At 47.6% G+C, this 17,226-nt stretch overlaps 1 protein-coding gene across 1 annotated transcript in view; it reads left to right on the top strand.

Annotated features, from left to right (window-relative positions):
• The first annotated feature begins 787 nt into the window (after positions 1 to 787).
• LOC138566742 (thyroid transcription factor 1-like) overlaps positions 788 to 17,226 on the top strand; it is a 30,397-nt gene continuing 13,958 nt past the window's right edge. The window contains exon 1 of the mRNA XM_069644373.1: positions 788 to 1,138. Coding sequence (XP_069500474.1) covers positions 886 to 1,138 — 253 coding nt within the window. The 5' untranslated portion in view covers positions 788 to 885. The remainder of the gene's footprint in view (positions 1,139 to 17,226) is intronic.

The raw sequence follows: 17,226 nt of genomic DNA, 5'->3' as shown, positions 1-17,226 counted from the left end.
CACACGCGCACCCCCTCCAACCCCCCCCCCCACGCCACACACATTTCAGTGTATGATCATATCCCCACATTCTAGTTATCAGAGGGACTTTGATCTCAAAATAGTATAGGGGTGCGAATAGGTACATATGCATATATATGTATGTATGTATGTGTATATATATATATATATATATATATATATATATATATATATATATATATATAGTGACCATTAGGATACGTGTTCAAATTATGAGAATTAATTATCAAGTATATGTTAGATTGTTTTTAATATTGGTGACATTGCAGATGACTAGATTTTATATCGAGTGTGAAAAGTGTAATTAACTGTGCCACACCTTAAATAAATTATATATATATATGTACATATATATATGTGTGTGTGTGTGTAAAAGTGACATAGATTCGGTGATTTTAAGCGAACCCCCTCGATTCCATAACTACCTGCCTCTCCGTACTCACACCTTCTCTCTTTCACGCTATGTCTCTCCCTCCCCGCTCCCTCCCTGTCCCTTGTGTCCTTGTATGCCTCTCTCCCTCCATCACTCCTTAAGTCTGCCTCTCTCTCGATCTCTTTCTCTACGCCGCCCCCTCCCTCAGTGCCACCGATTAGGGCAGGAGTCATTGATGAGGTCAGCGTGTTTACACCCCATTGTATTGGGAGCCTGGCCCGGAGGCGCCTCCCCCTCATTCCTGGCGTCTGCAGGCCCTAATCCCCTGATAAGAGTGTGCAAAGAATGAAAGCTGAGGTGCACTGGTGACCCGCGCACGTCTGGGCCGTGGGCACAGTTCTCTCTCGCACCCTGGCTGGACTGGACGCTCAGGAGCCCCGGACCGCCCGACCCTGACCCGCCCGGACCCCAGGAGACACAGACCTGCGACAATGGAGGCCTCCTGCCTGGAAGGTTTCGGGCCCCTGGTGCAGGTCTCGCACCACCAGCAGTGCCTGCAGCCATCTCTGGGGGCCACCGGCTTCACCATGACCCACTGCCTACCCCAGGGCGCCATGCGGGGCTACTGCACGGGGAGCTACTCCAGCAGCCATGGCGAGCTACCCTCCTACCAGGACAACCTGAGGAGCACGGTGACCAACGCAGACTGGTACGGGGGCGCCCAGGAAGGCCACTACTCAGCAAGTAGGTACAGCCCAATCTGCGCTCTGCCTACTATTACTGAGAAAGAGAGCTCAGTTGGTTCGTGCATTCAGCGCCAAGATCCGTTTGTGGCCTAAAAAACTGCAAGTCATATGCTTGAATGCAAGGGGAGGGGGCATCTTTTCATCATTTGCCAGTCGTTAAGATAAGTACTTTTGAGGTGGTTTGGTTTCCCTTAGTTTAAAGCACAACATAAAATAACACACCTTAGCATTATGCCGAAGACAATTTAGTTTGGGATTTACACACCATAAAATGTACCTCGCAATCATATTTTTGTTGTTTCTATTGACGCAGTCCTTTCTCGTGCATCTGACAGCAATTATGGAGCCAGGTGAATAGCGCCCCTTCCTGCGTGCTGTGGGTTTCCCCTGGAGCACACGGATATCTAGGTTACCGTGTGACTGGGCCGCCCACAGCCCATCGTTATGTTGGTTCGGCCAAGGCGGCCTTGTCTTACGCATTACACCGGCCCAGTGTCTGCCTTGAGAGAGTGAAGCGGGTCTCTCAACGCGGGCAGGTCCATATTGTGCTTTGGGTGCGGGGTGAACAGTTGCGCGAGAATGGCAATTGTTTGTTATTCTTCTGCACACTTGGGTCTGACTCCATTCCACTGTACCTAGCAAACCCCAACATGATCTAGAAGGCAGGGCTGTCTGGGAGAAGCCAAGGGCTCTACATCAGACAGATAACCTTGGCATGAGGGCGTCGAATCCCAGTCTGTCCATCCACACGTCCATCAGTTCATCCATCCAACCATCAATCTATGAGCCTGCCACCAGGTGTGCACTGGGAACTAAAAGTGGCCCCGGAAATATGTTGCAAAGTGTCCCCATGTTACATACACCCTGCGAACAAGCCCAACCTCTGGGGGAGTTCCCCCGAGTACAGAATTTGGAAAGAAATGGTCCAAACAGTGAATTTTAAAGCACGTTTTCTTATAGAGGGATTCAAAGTTAAACACAACAAAAACGAACCTAGCAATTGTTAAGATTGAGTATACCATACTGGAAGCTTTACAACACATTCTTTACTTCAAAGGGATGTGGGTGGTGGAAGGAAGGGGGCAGGGAGCATGAGCGAAAAGGTGAGAGGAGCAGAAAACCAGGGTACCCACACAATGGCAGCCTCGGTTCAGAGTCCCACCAGGATATCTCCCGAGCTCCCAGAGGGCCAGTCCACCCCTGCCGGGGGCAGAGTCCCACTGGGATATCTCCCGAGCTCCCCGTGGGCCAGTCAGGATATCTCCCGAACTCCCCATGGGTCAGTCCACCCCTGCCGGTGGCAGAGGCCCACCGGGATACCTCCCGAGCTCCCTGAGGGCCAGTCCACCCCTGCCGGGGGCAGAGGCTCAACGGGCTATCTCCCGAGCTCCCCGTGGGCCTGTCCACCCCTGCCGGGGGCAATGGCCCCCCGGGGTATCTCCCGAGCTCCCCGTGGTCCAGTCCACCCCCACCCGGGGCAGAGGCCCCCCGGGGTATCGCCCGAGCTCCCCGTGGTCCAGTCCACCCCCGCCGGGGGCAGAGGCCCCCCATGGTATCGCCCGAGCTCCCCGTGGTCCAGTCCACCCCTGCCGTGGGCAGAGGCCCCTCAGGGTATCGCCCGAGCTCCCCGTGGTCCAGTCCACCCCTGCCGGGGGCAGAGGCTCCCCAGGGTATCGCCCGAGCTCCCCGTGGTCCAGTCCACCCCTAAATGCCTCTGCAAAGGCCACAGGTTGATCACGTATTCATCTGTTTTACGCTTCATGAGCAAGGCCCCTTATGGACCTATTCATTTGTGGGGACCCGCCAACCCTGGATACCACTTGCCACTCACTACACACCTGTCGGCACCAAAAGTGGTCACCAGAACTTTTTGTACATAGCAGCGATATGTTGTATTCCAAAATGTAACATAACATATTGCACTGAAGAGACTCAGAAAGCGGAAAGCGTGCTTTGATGCACACTAATCTACAGCAGGGATCAGCCACCTGTGGCTCCCCAGATGTTTTGGACTATAGATCCTATGATTCCTCACCATTTCATTGGGGGGTTAAGGCGGATGGGATTTGTAGTCCAAACATCTGGGGAGCTAAAGGTGGAAGACCCATGCACTAGACCACCTCTTGCGCCTTTAAAATACAAATGAATATTTCTTTGATTAGGCACTTTTTCTTCTCGTTAAACATCTACACACGCATCCTGATCGCAGAATAACTTCCTTATTACACGAGAAGAATTATTTGCGATCTTGTTTAGGAAATTGAAATATGAAGCCCACCTCCCACGCCACCATGCCTCCCCAATGTGAAGAGCCCTCTACAGCAGAGCATTAAATGTGTATAACTGCACTGCCACCACCAGTCTGGGGCACCTAGAGTGAACCCGATGAGACCAGCGTGATTAGGGACGGCCTCCCATTGTGTTGCATCTGTCGTGCTTTTCTATTATGCCAATAAGGTGTGGTCTCATAACATCTAATGCTGATTGGAGGGCCACAGTATGTTGTTAATCAGTTAATTTCGGAAAATTTGAACTGACCCCTGACCAATGACGTGCCATGACGAACATGTATGTGTTTGTGTGTTTTATATATATATATATGTACAACAATCAGATTCTTTTTCTAAAGCTGCGCTCTGTCTCCTTATAACTAGTGCCTCCGGGTTAACAGGGAAAAAGAAAGAAAAACTCCCATATATATATATAAAAAAGACTTTCCTGCGGGCAGTTCCAGAAATATAAGCGGCGGCAAAGCTCAAACACGGCAAACGTTCTTTTCCCCCTTTTTCTTTCCCCTGTTTCCTATTGTTTATTCTCTGTCTTACTGTAACTAGCGCTCACATGCCTGCGGGCTGCGTGCGCTTCTATGAATGCCAACATAAAGAAAGACCCGGGCACTCGTGGGGCAGTTAAGTGAAAAGTGCAGCCATTGCTGTATTTTACTTATAAATCAAGAAGAATGGACACAATCTACTAAATATTTCATATGAAAGTTATGGCGGTTGCGCAATAGACACCCGCGTGGCATTTTGCCACGCGTTCCGTCCGTACCTCGGACTTCTTCAGGCTTTTAAAAGAAATACAAACAAACGTGGGTTTATCGGTGCACACTTATAGTTTCAAGTTAATGTTTCATATATGGGTAACAACATTCTAGAGTTTTGAGGTGCAGGGGAGAAAAAAATGGTCTTGGCACAGAAATACCCCATCACTCTTCAATTCGTATGACACTCTTTTTTTCGATCACGTCTTGTAACTTTGCTGCAGTAATCTCGTGAAATTACCCCGGTAAACTGAAAATGTTCTACCCCGCCTCTAAAGCTTCAGATGTTGTCCTCTTTCCCTCTCACCGCCTCTAAAGCTTCAGATGTTGTCCTCTTTCCCTCTCACCGCCTCTAAAGCTTCACAAACTGTCCTCTTTCCCACTCCCCGCCTCTAAAGCTTCACAAGTTGTCCTCTTTCCCTCTCCCTGACTCTAAAGCTTCACATGTTGTCCTCTTTCCCTCTCCCTGCCTCTAAAGCTTCACATGTTGTCCTCTTTCCCTCTCCCCCCTCTAAAGCTTCACAAGTTGTCCTCTTTCCCTCTCCCTGCCTCTAAAGCTTCACATGTTGTCCTCTTTCCCTCTCCCCGCCTCTAAAGCTTCACATGTTGTCCTCTTTCCTTCCCCCCCTCTAGCCTGATGTGATTACATCCCTTTTTGTCCTCCAAATAGCATTTTGCGCACTTTAAAAAAAAAGGCAGCTTTTCATTTCTGAACAACCTCTTTGCCTCTCTGTTTCAAAGCACCATGGGAGACATATACATGTTTTTTTAGAGCTGGGGATTCCCTCTCCTCCGAATATTTTTAAAAAAACAAATGGACGGATTTACCCCAAACCAGCAAAGGAAATAACTGCAACGCTTTGTGCCCAAGTTGTTCCTTATTTGGTATAAATCCATCCAGCGTTTTTTGCGCTATAGGTGTTCAATCGATTCACCTTTTCTCTTTGGGAAAATTAATGAGACTAGGCCCCAAAAATTCTTTTAATAATGTTTTCACTTTTTAACACATTTCCCCCTAAATTTTCAGTTTGGGGGGTGGGGGATGGGCATGGTAAACTTTTGGGGGGAAAATGTTATCCAATTCCAGCGAGTCAAAAGTTATTAGCAATAGAATTTTAGGAAAAGTCTGTGTACACAGGCTTCACCTTAAAGCCACCCTGTAATAGAGAGAGAACGTGAGAGTGGGGTGAGCCTGTGAGCGTAAAATGTATGTGTTGGCCCTTGGTTCTAAACATTCCAAAAATTGACAATAATTCTTTCATCCTTTGAAGACTGTCTCAGTTCATCTAAAATGCAATTTGTAAACACAATGTAACCGAAAATGCACCTGCTATACAATGAGTATTTAATCCTCTGATGAGACATTTAATTTCAAGCCTAGCGCGCCCTGATTTTCTGCTTTATTTCAGCTTTGCAATCCATCGGGTGTATGCATTTCTGCTCTCATCTCCACACTTAATGTAACCCTATGGGCCTGGTTTACAAAGAGTTTTTCATTGGGAAAATCCCATTGAAAAACGCGTTGCAAATTATTATGATCATTAGGTTTTTTTGTGCTATGCCAGCTCACCACAGTAGTACAGTAGTACTCTCAAAACACCTACATCTTGTCTGACTTACGGTGCATTAAGTCCCGCCAAGGAACAGCAGGACCTTATTCTGCTTAGGATGCTTAGACCAGAAAATGGTTTAGGACAAGACAAGAGATGTGCAGAAGTACATTCTGGTGCAGAGCAGGAGAAGGAGCGCAAGCAGGTGTTTAATAGGTGGAGACTGCATGCATTAATTATATATATGAAGTCTGGGTGCATGAGGGATTCGGGAAGTGCTCAAGTCATCCTAAGTATATTGTTGGCATGGTTGACCAGGGTCCTCCCAATGGATGGGCCGTGTCTTTTTAAAAGATGTAGATAAATAGGCTGCCGAAGGCCAAGGACACATGGCCTAAGTATATGCTATGTTAAGTTGTGTTGCTCATTAGGTGAAATAAATGGAACAGTTAATTCAAGAAATCCCCTCCCGGCATGGACCGACCTAACAGTCCAAACAATGGAGCTCCCAACAGATCCAATTGCACGTTCCCACGATGGGCATTTCTCTGCAATTGACTGTTGCATTTTTATGGGGGTCCAGCCCCCACCCCTAACCTTATCTAGCCACCCCTCGTTATCCCGCCCACCGATGCTCCCTATTTTCCTACCCCCTGAACGTTTACCCCCATACAAATACAGCAGTAAAATGTCGCTTCCCTAAATGTGGTAAAATTGCAGCAGGAAAATGGGAATACCACTTAAAAAGGCGTTCACAATCAGTCCTCTAATGAACCCCTCTCCGCTTCTTTTAATTAAGGATTCATTTACAAAAGCCGCTGCGTTTTCCAGGCCGCAGATCGCCCTGCTGTCAGCAGCCGTTCTTTCCTGATCGGGGCTGTGGCGTTTGCGCACTCCACACACTTGCTGCTAGTAGCAAAATATCTACCGTACGGGTTGCGTCCATGCTCTCCTCGATCTTCCCAGAGGAGCCCAAACAAACTAGTATCGGATCTACATCCCGGGGAACCCCCATCTAACTCCCTAATCCATCCGAATACCTCCTTCCAGAACATTTGTGGCAGACCCAGCAGACAGCCGTTCACCACACACTGCCCACCACTGCGGGCTAACACCCAGGAGCACTTTAGAGAGGGTAACTGGTGCATACTGCCGCCCGCCGAGCAGTATGATGGCATGTAGCTTATTCAGCAGGACAAAGAGGACATGCATGCCCTGTGACATAAGAGCCCCCCAAGACCAACACTGACGGGCCTACCCACATGTCTCGCCAAAAGACACAGTGCCTGTGATTGCCTTCATATTCCCAGAGAATCAAAACCTTGTATAATCATCCTTCCTGCCCCCATACTCATGCAGCACATTTTCAGAGGAGGTAAGATCTCTACTAATGTGTTCAGTCTGCTGATAAGATAGTTCAGTGGGTTGAGCGCTCGCTGCTGTAATCTGTGTCTGATCTGCAGGTCGCCGGTTCGGATGACGGCAAAGCCAACTCAGCTTTTCATCCTTCTGAGGCAATAAATGAGGATCAACTGTGGTTGGGTGATATTGTATGTAAATTTGTTCTATGGAAAGTGCTATATATATAACACATCGTTATCAATCCATTTTGGTGCAATTGAAAGCGAACCCCTTTCCACTAAAGTTACCGAAATGCTGATACGTGTATATTCCCCGACTCTGCCTCCGATTGGGGAAGAGATATGACCCTACCCTGCCTCCAGGGTGGCCCTTCTCTTTCCACCTTCGCTTCTCACCAGAAGCTAAAACTTTTTCTACCGCCACTGGGGACAGGACCTCGTTCTCTGAGGAAACCAATTTTGTCTCGTCTCTGCCTGTAAACTATATTTTCCCGAATCGGGGTTGGGGGGTGGTCCCGTAAAAAGAAAAGGGGCGAAGGCCAAGAAGAACTTGCCCTGTACCTTTTATGTCTCCCTCATAAGTGCCATATTATGGACCAAACTCTGTGTTTTCACACTTTAATCGGAAGTTGGTTTGTGGGCACCAATAAACAATCTTCTACCGCCACTGGGGACAGGACCTCGTTCTCTGAGGAAACCCATTGTGTCTCGTCTCTGCCTCTCAAGTCATCTGCTGAAACCCTGAGTTGAGTGGTTCTGGAGTACTGCTCCAAGTTAGGGAACCCCACTTTCCCTCTTCCCTTCTTCCCCCAGCAATTCCAATGTGCATGGATTACCCGTCAACGGGGCGGTGATGTGTATTAGTACATGAGCTGCAAAGAGCCTCAATTTCTATTGCTTTTCACCCACTTGGATTGCCTTAAAGTGCTTGTCCTGCCTAATGCCAGGCGCTAGGGGCACCATTGCGAGAGCAAACAGTGGGAGGGTCCCAGGGGTGGGGGGGTGGTCGTGGGCAACCCTGCCTCGCCCCTTTTTCAACAGAACTTCTCTGATCTCACCCCATTACATTCCACACTTTCAGAGGAGTTCAAATAAAGTGCCTTTACCCAGCTAATCCAGTTCTATCCCGAAGCCTGCTCAACCCAGCACCCCGGCAAAGAAACGCAAACTGACCCAGTCGAATGCCTTCTGTGCGTCCAAGGGCAGAAGGAGCAGGGCAGCAGCCCCTACACCCACCAAGGCCATAAGGGGAATGGGGTTACGCGTCTTGTCTGCCCCCTGTCATCCATGGACCAATCCCACCTCATCCCTGTGGATGAAGGGAGGAAGGACTGGGCCAAGAAGTGTTGGGGCCAGAATCCAAGCAAAGCTTTGCTTATCTCTATTAAGCCGTGGGGCTGGTCGATTGGAGCTGCAAGGCCTCCTGGCTCTTCCTTTTTGGGGTGCAACTGATAGAATGGCTTCCACGAATGATGGCAAAGCCCTCTTTTGCACCAGGGTGTTAATAAGTACCTTTGTCAGAAACAGGGCTGCAACCTCTGCAAAGCATTTGAAAGAAAATACAGTAAAAAACGACCACTCTCTGGTGCTTTCCCCGGGCTCATTCATTATATCCCCCCAACACCTCTCTAATAGTTATTGGGGTATCCACCGATGCAGGTTCTTCACTCGACAGTCAAAGAAGCTGCAACCTGGAAAACGAATCCCATGTATGTTCTGATGTCGTCGCCCCCACCCCGCTGTATGTAGAGGTTCGTAACATTGTGTGAGAGGCCTGGTTATACCCCCTAGCGTGAGTAATGTCCTTCCCCTTCTTATCCTCATTACTGGGAACTCCACTTTCTAGTCTCTGGGATGTTAGTCTATTGCCAGTGGGGTGACTGCTTTGTCCCCTTTTCCGTAGAAAGGTGGTCAAAGGAAGCATAATTTCGTAAAGATTCCTTCTTTCCCCAGCAGGAGGGTCTTCCGTTTCCGTCTTTTAGTTTGTATGTCTGTAATCAAATCGTCTGTTGCTCATCGCCTTCCTCCAGCAATTCCCTATCCAGCTCCTGAATGTGCCTTTTCCGTCTGATTTCTAGCAGATTTCTCTGCCATTTCCATCTAGCACCTTTCCTGGTTAACAGACCCCTGAATGTGGCTTTCGCTGCCTCCCACAACGTGCCCACAGGAACCTCGCAAGAGTCAGAGGAGGGGGTCATTTCATCTATTAGGGCATCCGTAAATGCTGGAGCTCTTAGTAGGGAATAATTGCATTGCCAGTGTAAATCCACCCGGTAAAAACCTACTAGGTCTAGGTACGCCAATAACATCATGGTCTGTTCACCCCACTGATTCAGTAGAACTGGTGGACACTAGGGGCCTCATTACACGGAAGGCGGTAAGGGTTAACGGTCACCGGTACCATTACCGGTGATCGTTAACCCTTACCGCCTTACTACGAGGTCCCTTTGTGGGTTGGTACTTTAACGCCTGCTTTTTGCAGGCGTTAAAAACCAACCCGCAAAGGGACCTTGGTGCTAATTACGGCACCGCAAATTTGCGGTACCGTAATTAGCACCTTCCCCATTCCCATTATGCCCTATGGGGCAAAAATGGGAATGGGGAAGGGCAATGGTGGAAGGGGGAATTACCGCCCCGCCAACCTTGGAATAGGGCGGTAATTCCCCTTTCCTCCAAGGCGTTGCCGGTAATTTACCGGCATGGACAAAGGTGCTAATAGCACCTTGGTTTACCGCCTTCCGTGTAATGAGGCCCTAGGTGTTCCTTCCCTATTATCTCTCAATAAGTAGTCAATGCGAGTATTCATACAATGGGAGGAGGGAGAAAAAGATAAAAGCTTTTTTAGCCGGATTGTGCAGTCTCCAAAAATCTGCTAAGAAGTTATACTCCAAGTGCCGTTTAAATTTGTCTGCTTCCATTTGTTGCCCTGATTCTGCCTCTTCTCTGAAGCAGAACCAATCTGACGCTGGATCGGAATCACAATTGAGATCCCCTGCCAGCAGCAGGAGACCTTAAGCCCACCCTGTGGTCATCCCACGGGGCTTCTTCACAGAACCCCACCTGAACCTGATTAGGGCCATATATAGTTTCCAGAGATACCATCATATTCCCAAACTAGCAAGCAGGAGGCTCCCCCAGAGAGATGTTTTTGACTGCCACTATTAAAAATGTCAGTGCTTTGCGAATCAGGAAACCTACCCTGCCCTTCAAGTGAGCACCCAAGGCCGAAAATGAATGACTGATTTGTACTCCATATATTTTCCTTTCAACCCTTCCCTGAATTGGGTTTCCTGTATAAATAGAACATATAAGCTTTGATGGTTAATTTCTCTAGAAATCAAGGATCTTTTATGGGGAGAATTCAGTCCCTTTACGTTCAATGTACCCACTTGCCAGCCATTACCCTTCTCGGGCCATGTATAAGGTGTATAACCACATTCATTCAATTTCTTCTCTATATAAACCTACTAATCCTTGCCAGCAAAGCCTGAAACATATGTTGACTATTGGACCCATTGACCCCATGAGAAAAATTCTCCCCAGGAAACCACCTCCAAACATGCAACCCCCCTTTATAACAAACACATCCAAAAGAGTCAGACCTTTCCCAGAGATACCCAGAATATTCTGGGACACGAGGCAGAATCCACTGAGTCCACTCTCCAACCGCTGCAGATCTTCAGTCAAGGCAAGACACATTGGTACCCTTTCATGCCCGCCTACCGTCCACCGCGACGTCAGCGTGGAGATCTGTGTTGCAACCAGAAGTGCTATTCTCCTGCCATTAAACATACAAACACATACAAACCAAAAGGGAAACTCCCCATTATGAGCATGTCAAAGTTCTTGGAAATATCTTTGGTAGCCGTACACATATAAGTCATTGTCCTATTGTCAGAATTATCAAAGCTCAGTGGTGGATTTTTATATGTATATTGTTAGCTCTCAACCCAGCAACCATTAGGAAAAGGGGTTCACCACACTTTTGTGGGGTCACACATTGCAGGCTGACATGAAGTTTAACAACTTAGAGCTTGAGTTACATCGGCATCAAGAAGACATTGAACAATAGAGTTTTATAATAAAGAATTTATTTATTGTGAAATTGGTTGAAACTAGTCCACCTTACACAAAATGCACAGAAAAAATAACAATACAAAAGGAAAATCAGTTAATACAATGTCTAAAATGTGATACATTATAAAAGTCACAATTCATAATTATATATAGCGATTTCTTTCCTTTCATTTCATTCTACCATCCTTTACAATTTACTTCAATTAATATCACAGCCACCACTAAAAACTAGAAAAACACATTCATTTCATAGAGCAAATTAGCAAGCAGTTTACCCCAGTAGAATATTTAAGAGGTTTCCACTATACCAGCCAGAAGAAGCCATTTCAATGTTGCTATAGTTTCCTCTCCACTGATCAACCTCGAAAATCGCATCATTATTCACTCGATCTACATTCCAGACAAATCTATTTATTAAGTCTGGTCTCTGCGCATGAAGTGCTTTGCATTCAACCAAAATGTGCTCTCGGGTCTGCAGGATATTGAAGGACCCACACAGTTGACAGTTGCCCGCTACCTTTGCCGCTTCCTCTACCTCTTTACTTTCCCCTACATTTCTAACCTTCTTAATCTCGCCAGTCAATAACAAATGTAGGCGTAATCTGAGTAACGGCTCCTGCCAATGTGAATTGGGGAATCTTTGCAGATACAGGGAAACATATCCCAAGGGCTTTGGAATGTTCAGGATGGGCTTATACAATGTATAGGTACCTACATTATCTAATGTATTGGACCAGTCAAGCTCTCTCATCTTCATCTTGGCCTTACCAGGCTTAGAGACCAGCAATTCCCTACGTACATTACATTCTTCAAGGATGAGCTCCGCCCCTCCCAAAAGCGGCCAACGGGGAACAGCTACGCCTTTGGGGAGCGGCACTCAGATCATTCTACAGGCCATTTAATGGAGGGTTTAAAATAAGCCTGTATTGGGTTAGCGCTTTCTACTTGAACGTGTATTCCAGCGAATTCAACCCCATTTATAGGGATTGTGTGGCAATTGGCAGTTTGGCAATGTCATCGCCTTCCTCCAATAAAGCAATGTCATGATTGACTATCCCGCGACCGTGGACCATCCGTTTCACGCAATAAACCCTCCCCCTGAACAAAGACCCCCCCCACGCGACATTGGCACTGTAGTGCTTCATGAGGTAATGTGTGTGGTTACAGGGCAGCGAATGGTTTTGTTATGTCATTGGCTGCTCTTCCCTCGACCCCTTAATTTACCCTTTTGTCCCACCGCCCTCTAAACTATTGGTGCTCTTACGAGTCAAAATGACTGGCCCATCAGCAGTAGCCTTATCAGACATTAAAAACCCCTTAGTAGACAGCCTTAACTTAATGTGGAAACCTGCATTTCCTCGATATACCATAAAAAGCATATTGAAGAATGCACCGGTCTCGCCACAGATGGACAAATTAATACTCACACAATCTAGGGTTAGAGGTGCATCCAATCTACAGGAGGGCACTGCACCGCCACACACTTGATGCTTGTCCTGTGTACATGGTTTTCTGGAAATCCCTTTTTGGCAGGGGTTGTTATGTTAAGTTGCTTCATACCACGCACCGCTGCCATTTTCATGGTCTCCAGGCGCTCATGTTTGATCACAGCTTTGTCAATACTAATCTGCAGCCAAATGTTAATTGTTAAAGAGACAAATTATCCCTCAATACTCCATAAATGCTAGTAACAATGGAGCAGGAAGGCTCTCCTGATAAGGATTGGGTCGTAAAGTTGATCCGGAAGTCTACACACACGCCAGGCTGGACTTGCCCAGACTAGGCTCAGAGGAGAGAATTTACCGAAGCACCGGGAACCAAGTGAAGACTCAAATAAAGGCACATGAGGCCTCGAGGCTCAAAAGACTGAGAGGATAGCACAGGGGCGAAGCGTGTGTTTTGGATGAAAGACTACGCAGAACAACAACGGTTCGACTCCCGATCTCGGCTTAGAAACTGGTCTCCGGTATTAAGCATGTCATAAAAGAAGACCCATTTTAAATATATTTATATATGCTTAATTCTTGATTTCAAAGTATAGAAGTATTGCACTGCTCACAATCATAGTACGCTTTTAGTTGAGGTTTTGGTTGATGGTGGAGTGGTCAGCGCAGTTATGGAGGGGCTCTACCATGGTTATGGCTATAAAGGTATGATAGTATAGGCCTAGGATAGTGCATGTGTTATGCTAGTAGTGAGGTGAGTGAACCTATCTATCTTGCAGCATGACAGAGGATGCTCTGAACCTCCTCATCTCGCCTTGCAGAGAGCAGGCGCAGCTTGGTCCAATCCCATGTTCCAGGGAAACCGTGAGCACTGGATAGTGCGACACAAATATTGTGAACGAGTTCTTGCACGCGCCAGGCAGGCTATCTAGCGAAGGCGCTGCGGAAGCTAAACGTTCTTAATGTCGAACGACATGACGCATCATGTTGGGTATATCAGAAAGGCAAAGCATATCTTGGTTTAACTAATTAAGATCCTGTGTGGCCCATAGTAGCATATCACCCTCCCCACAGGCCACACTGGCTGGTCAGTAAAACATCAGAGCTGTGTTATAGATTTCAAATTCACAAGTTATGCAATGTATATAAATGTATTGATATATATTTGACATTTGAAATATGCCCATTGAAAGCATTTTCGCTTGAGAAGAAATTCAGAAACACGCGTTGCTCATACATATATAATTTCGAAACATCAAAACTGAACCATACATGTGAGATATGCAAATACTCTTTCGGTAAAAACAATGCATATTAGCACCCTGGACGATCTTCTCGGCTAATCAGAGAGCTTGGAATGTCGGCACTAACCATGAGTATAGTTCGTCAGATCAAGCACAGATTTCTAAACATACCTGGGTGCCGGTGACTGCAATTCCTCTGGCAGCTGCGACCGCTTAGCTAGCAGCTGCAACTGCAACCGCCTACCTAGCAGCTGCAACCGCCTAACTATTAGCTGCAACCGCCTAGCTAGCAGCTGCAACCGCCTAACTATTAGCTGCAACCGCCTAGCTAGCAGCTGCAACCGCCTAACTATTAGCTGCAACCGCCTAACTATTAGCTGCAACCGCCTAGCTAGCAGCTGCAACCGCCTAACTATTAGCTGCAACCGCCTAGCTAGCAGCTGCAACCGCCTAGCTAGCAGCTGCAATCTCTACTTCTTTGCAGTAAATCTGATACATTGATAATCAAATGAGGTCCTTTTCTTTTCTGAGCAAGCTCCCAATCATTTTAAATGGCAGCCATCTCTTGAATTGTTTATCTTGTGTAGGAAACGTGTTTACGTTCATGTCATATTGTGTTTGTAGTGTGAACGTGTTTTCCATATTGGGAACCCAATAACCCAACCACCAGGGTGCTAATAGCCCTAGCAGGCTATACTGACTGTTAAAGCCCCAGAGATCTTGTTGAACTTGGACTCGTGTCAGGTAATGTCTCTGGGCCTTCGCTTCGCTTGGACCTGTAACTGGTGGTGTCTGGGCCGAGACTGAAAAGAGTCAGAATTGCATATGTCAATGTAGTAGGGGTGTAAGAGTGTATTTTATATGTGCTGAAAATATGTTAAGTAGTTTATATCGGCAGAGTGACCAAAAAGTGTTAGCACATAAATTCATATGTGGGCAGCTGTAGCCTCATGGGTCGCCACGAGCTATCTTTGCACCAGCCGGGCAATGGACTGTTCTAGAATGCAGATTTGATATTCGGTTATCACGATGAAGGATGACGCGAAATGGCAAGGCACAGTGATGTAAGGGAAGGTGGAAGGAAACCAAAGAGTTAAAGGACAGAGCTGCAGCAAGAGGAAAGGAAGGAGCCTTAGGAAGGAAGAGGCTTTAGTTACAATAAAGAAAGAGCTAGGGTAAGACATGTCCTGTCGTCCTTGTCGTTACGTTGACAATAATGAATGGGTAACAACTGGCATCAAGGATAAACATAAATCCAAGCGGTCGTCCAGTCGGTGTGCAAAGCAGCCGTCCTTCTGTGGCAGCGCAGGAGACCCACCTGCTGTCATCCAGGCTTCCTTCCGGGCTCCACCGCCCGTCCTTGCTGGGAGAGTGTGCCTGCATCCTTGCACTAGGAGGGTGTGTACCGCGGAACCCACCCGCAGTGAGGCAGAAGCCTTCCCTGCGCAATCTGTGCGTCCTTGCACAGGGATAGGTGCATAACAGAAGGAGAACAGAGGCCCACCTTGCGGAGCTCGTGCGTCCCCTGAGGAGCATCAGTGTAAGGTCCCGGGGAAGGCCCCATCCAAGTGCACCTGCCAGGCCCAGCCACCGCTCACGGATAGATAACAAAAACAAAGAAAGGACTGCCAAACGAAACAGATTGCACGTCACGCAAGGGAAACGACCCAGCTCCTATAAACACCTACAACATGAAATGAATTGCCAGGTGCACAGCTCCAACACTACAGCATTCATACCATGCTCAGAGGGCGCAAAGGCCAAAAGTGATAACAGCCAATGGCAACCCCAACACACAGAAAAGAGCACAGCCCATCACAAGACCGAGTGACACCAGAAGACCTGCACACCAGTCACCCCGGTGGACCAAGCAGCACAACTGTCCACCAGCAGCATAGCATTTCTGTGAAAGCCCAGCCCAGTCAGCCTCCATCCGCAGTCAGACAGAGGACCCAGATGGACAGCGTGGGTCGAGGATTTCATCGGATTCATAAAGGCGGCAGGAGAGGAGAAGTCGCCGGTGTTTGAAGGACATTTTTATAAATCTGGCAGGGACGGAGGTCAATGGTATTATAAACACCATCCCAGTGGAAGACAGAGACACTTATGATGCCCTGGTGGTAGCCGTAGACAAGAAACTCGTAATACAGCCAAATAGGCACTATGAACGGTATGTGTTAAATCAATGCCAACAGTCATCCCATGAGACTGTGGAGGAGTTCATCACACGACTTCGCCAAAAACGAGTACAATATCAATTCTCAGCTTTTTCAAATGATGAAGAGACCCGGCTCCACGTCATTGAGGGATGCACATCGTCGGTGATGCGGAAACAGCTCCTGAAGAAATCCCTGATGATCGAAGAAGTGATTGAAATGGCGAGAGTATATGAGAAGGTGGAGATCTAAGCATCCGCCATAGAGACATCAAAAAAGAAAATGGAGAGAGATGAAGCAGTAGCAATCCTCACCGGCAGCAGAGACACAGGAAGGGCCACACCAGACCACCAAACACCATTAAGAGGACCACAAAGGGAAGGGTACCCACAGATGAGTCCAGAGCTACGCCCTCAGAGACTGTGCTACTGATGCAGCCAGATTTTCCCTCATGCGGGCCCCTGCCCAGCAATGAACCAGCGGTGCTCCAGATGCGGCAGTGAAGGCCATTTCCAAGCAGTCTGCTGGGAGGGTAGACCATTACCGCCAACCCATCAGCCAGACGAGGCATCGATCAACTGGAGACAACCATACAGACCAAGTCCACCAACCATGCAGTGGAGACAACTGCAATTTTACCCACAATAGCCAAGGAGAATAGTGAGAGCGATGGAACAAGGCATTGACTTTGGAGACCATCTACCACACTCAGACTACTACGCCGATTGGTACGGCTACCCAGACGACCCGTACGCAAATTGGGATGAATTCTCGTACGGACAGGACCTAGAATTTCCAGAGGAATTTGTCAATCTCATACATGGAGAACAAGACAGCAGTGAAACACCCAAAGTGCTAGTGATGATGGAGACGGTCACACACAAATTCCTCATAGACACGGGGTCTTCCATCAACATTATGGGGGAACAAGAATTCCTCCTATCAGGAAAGACACAGGACTTGACACCATCGAAGGCCAGCATCTACAATGGGGGGCCAGTGTACCACTCCCATCAATGCGACAATTCCGTAAGACATTTCTGTTTAGAGAAAAAAAAAAGACACCATCATCCACGTGGTCAGGAGCCCAGTTTGTGGAAAATGCCTGCTCATCTACTGCACAGTGAAAGTACTCGGCCTAGTAGACATCACATTTCAGGACAACGACGTAGTGTTATCCAGCAGAGATCAGTATGGCAGCAAATCCATA

The sequence above is a fragment of the Ambystoma mexicanum genome, chromosome 2p (genome assembly GCF_040938575.1).
Source record: "Ambystoma mexicanum isolate Mex_15411 chromosome 2p, UKY_AmexF1_1, whole genome shotgun sequence".
Taxonomy (NCBI): domain Eukaryota; kingdom Metazoa; phylum Chordata; class Amphibia; order Caudata; family Ambystomatidae; genus Ambystoma; species Ambystoma mexicanum.
This window is presented reverse-complemented; position numbering and strand designations above follow the sequence as displayed.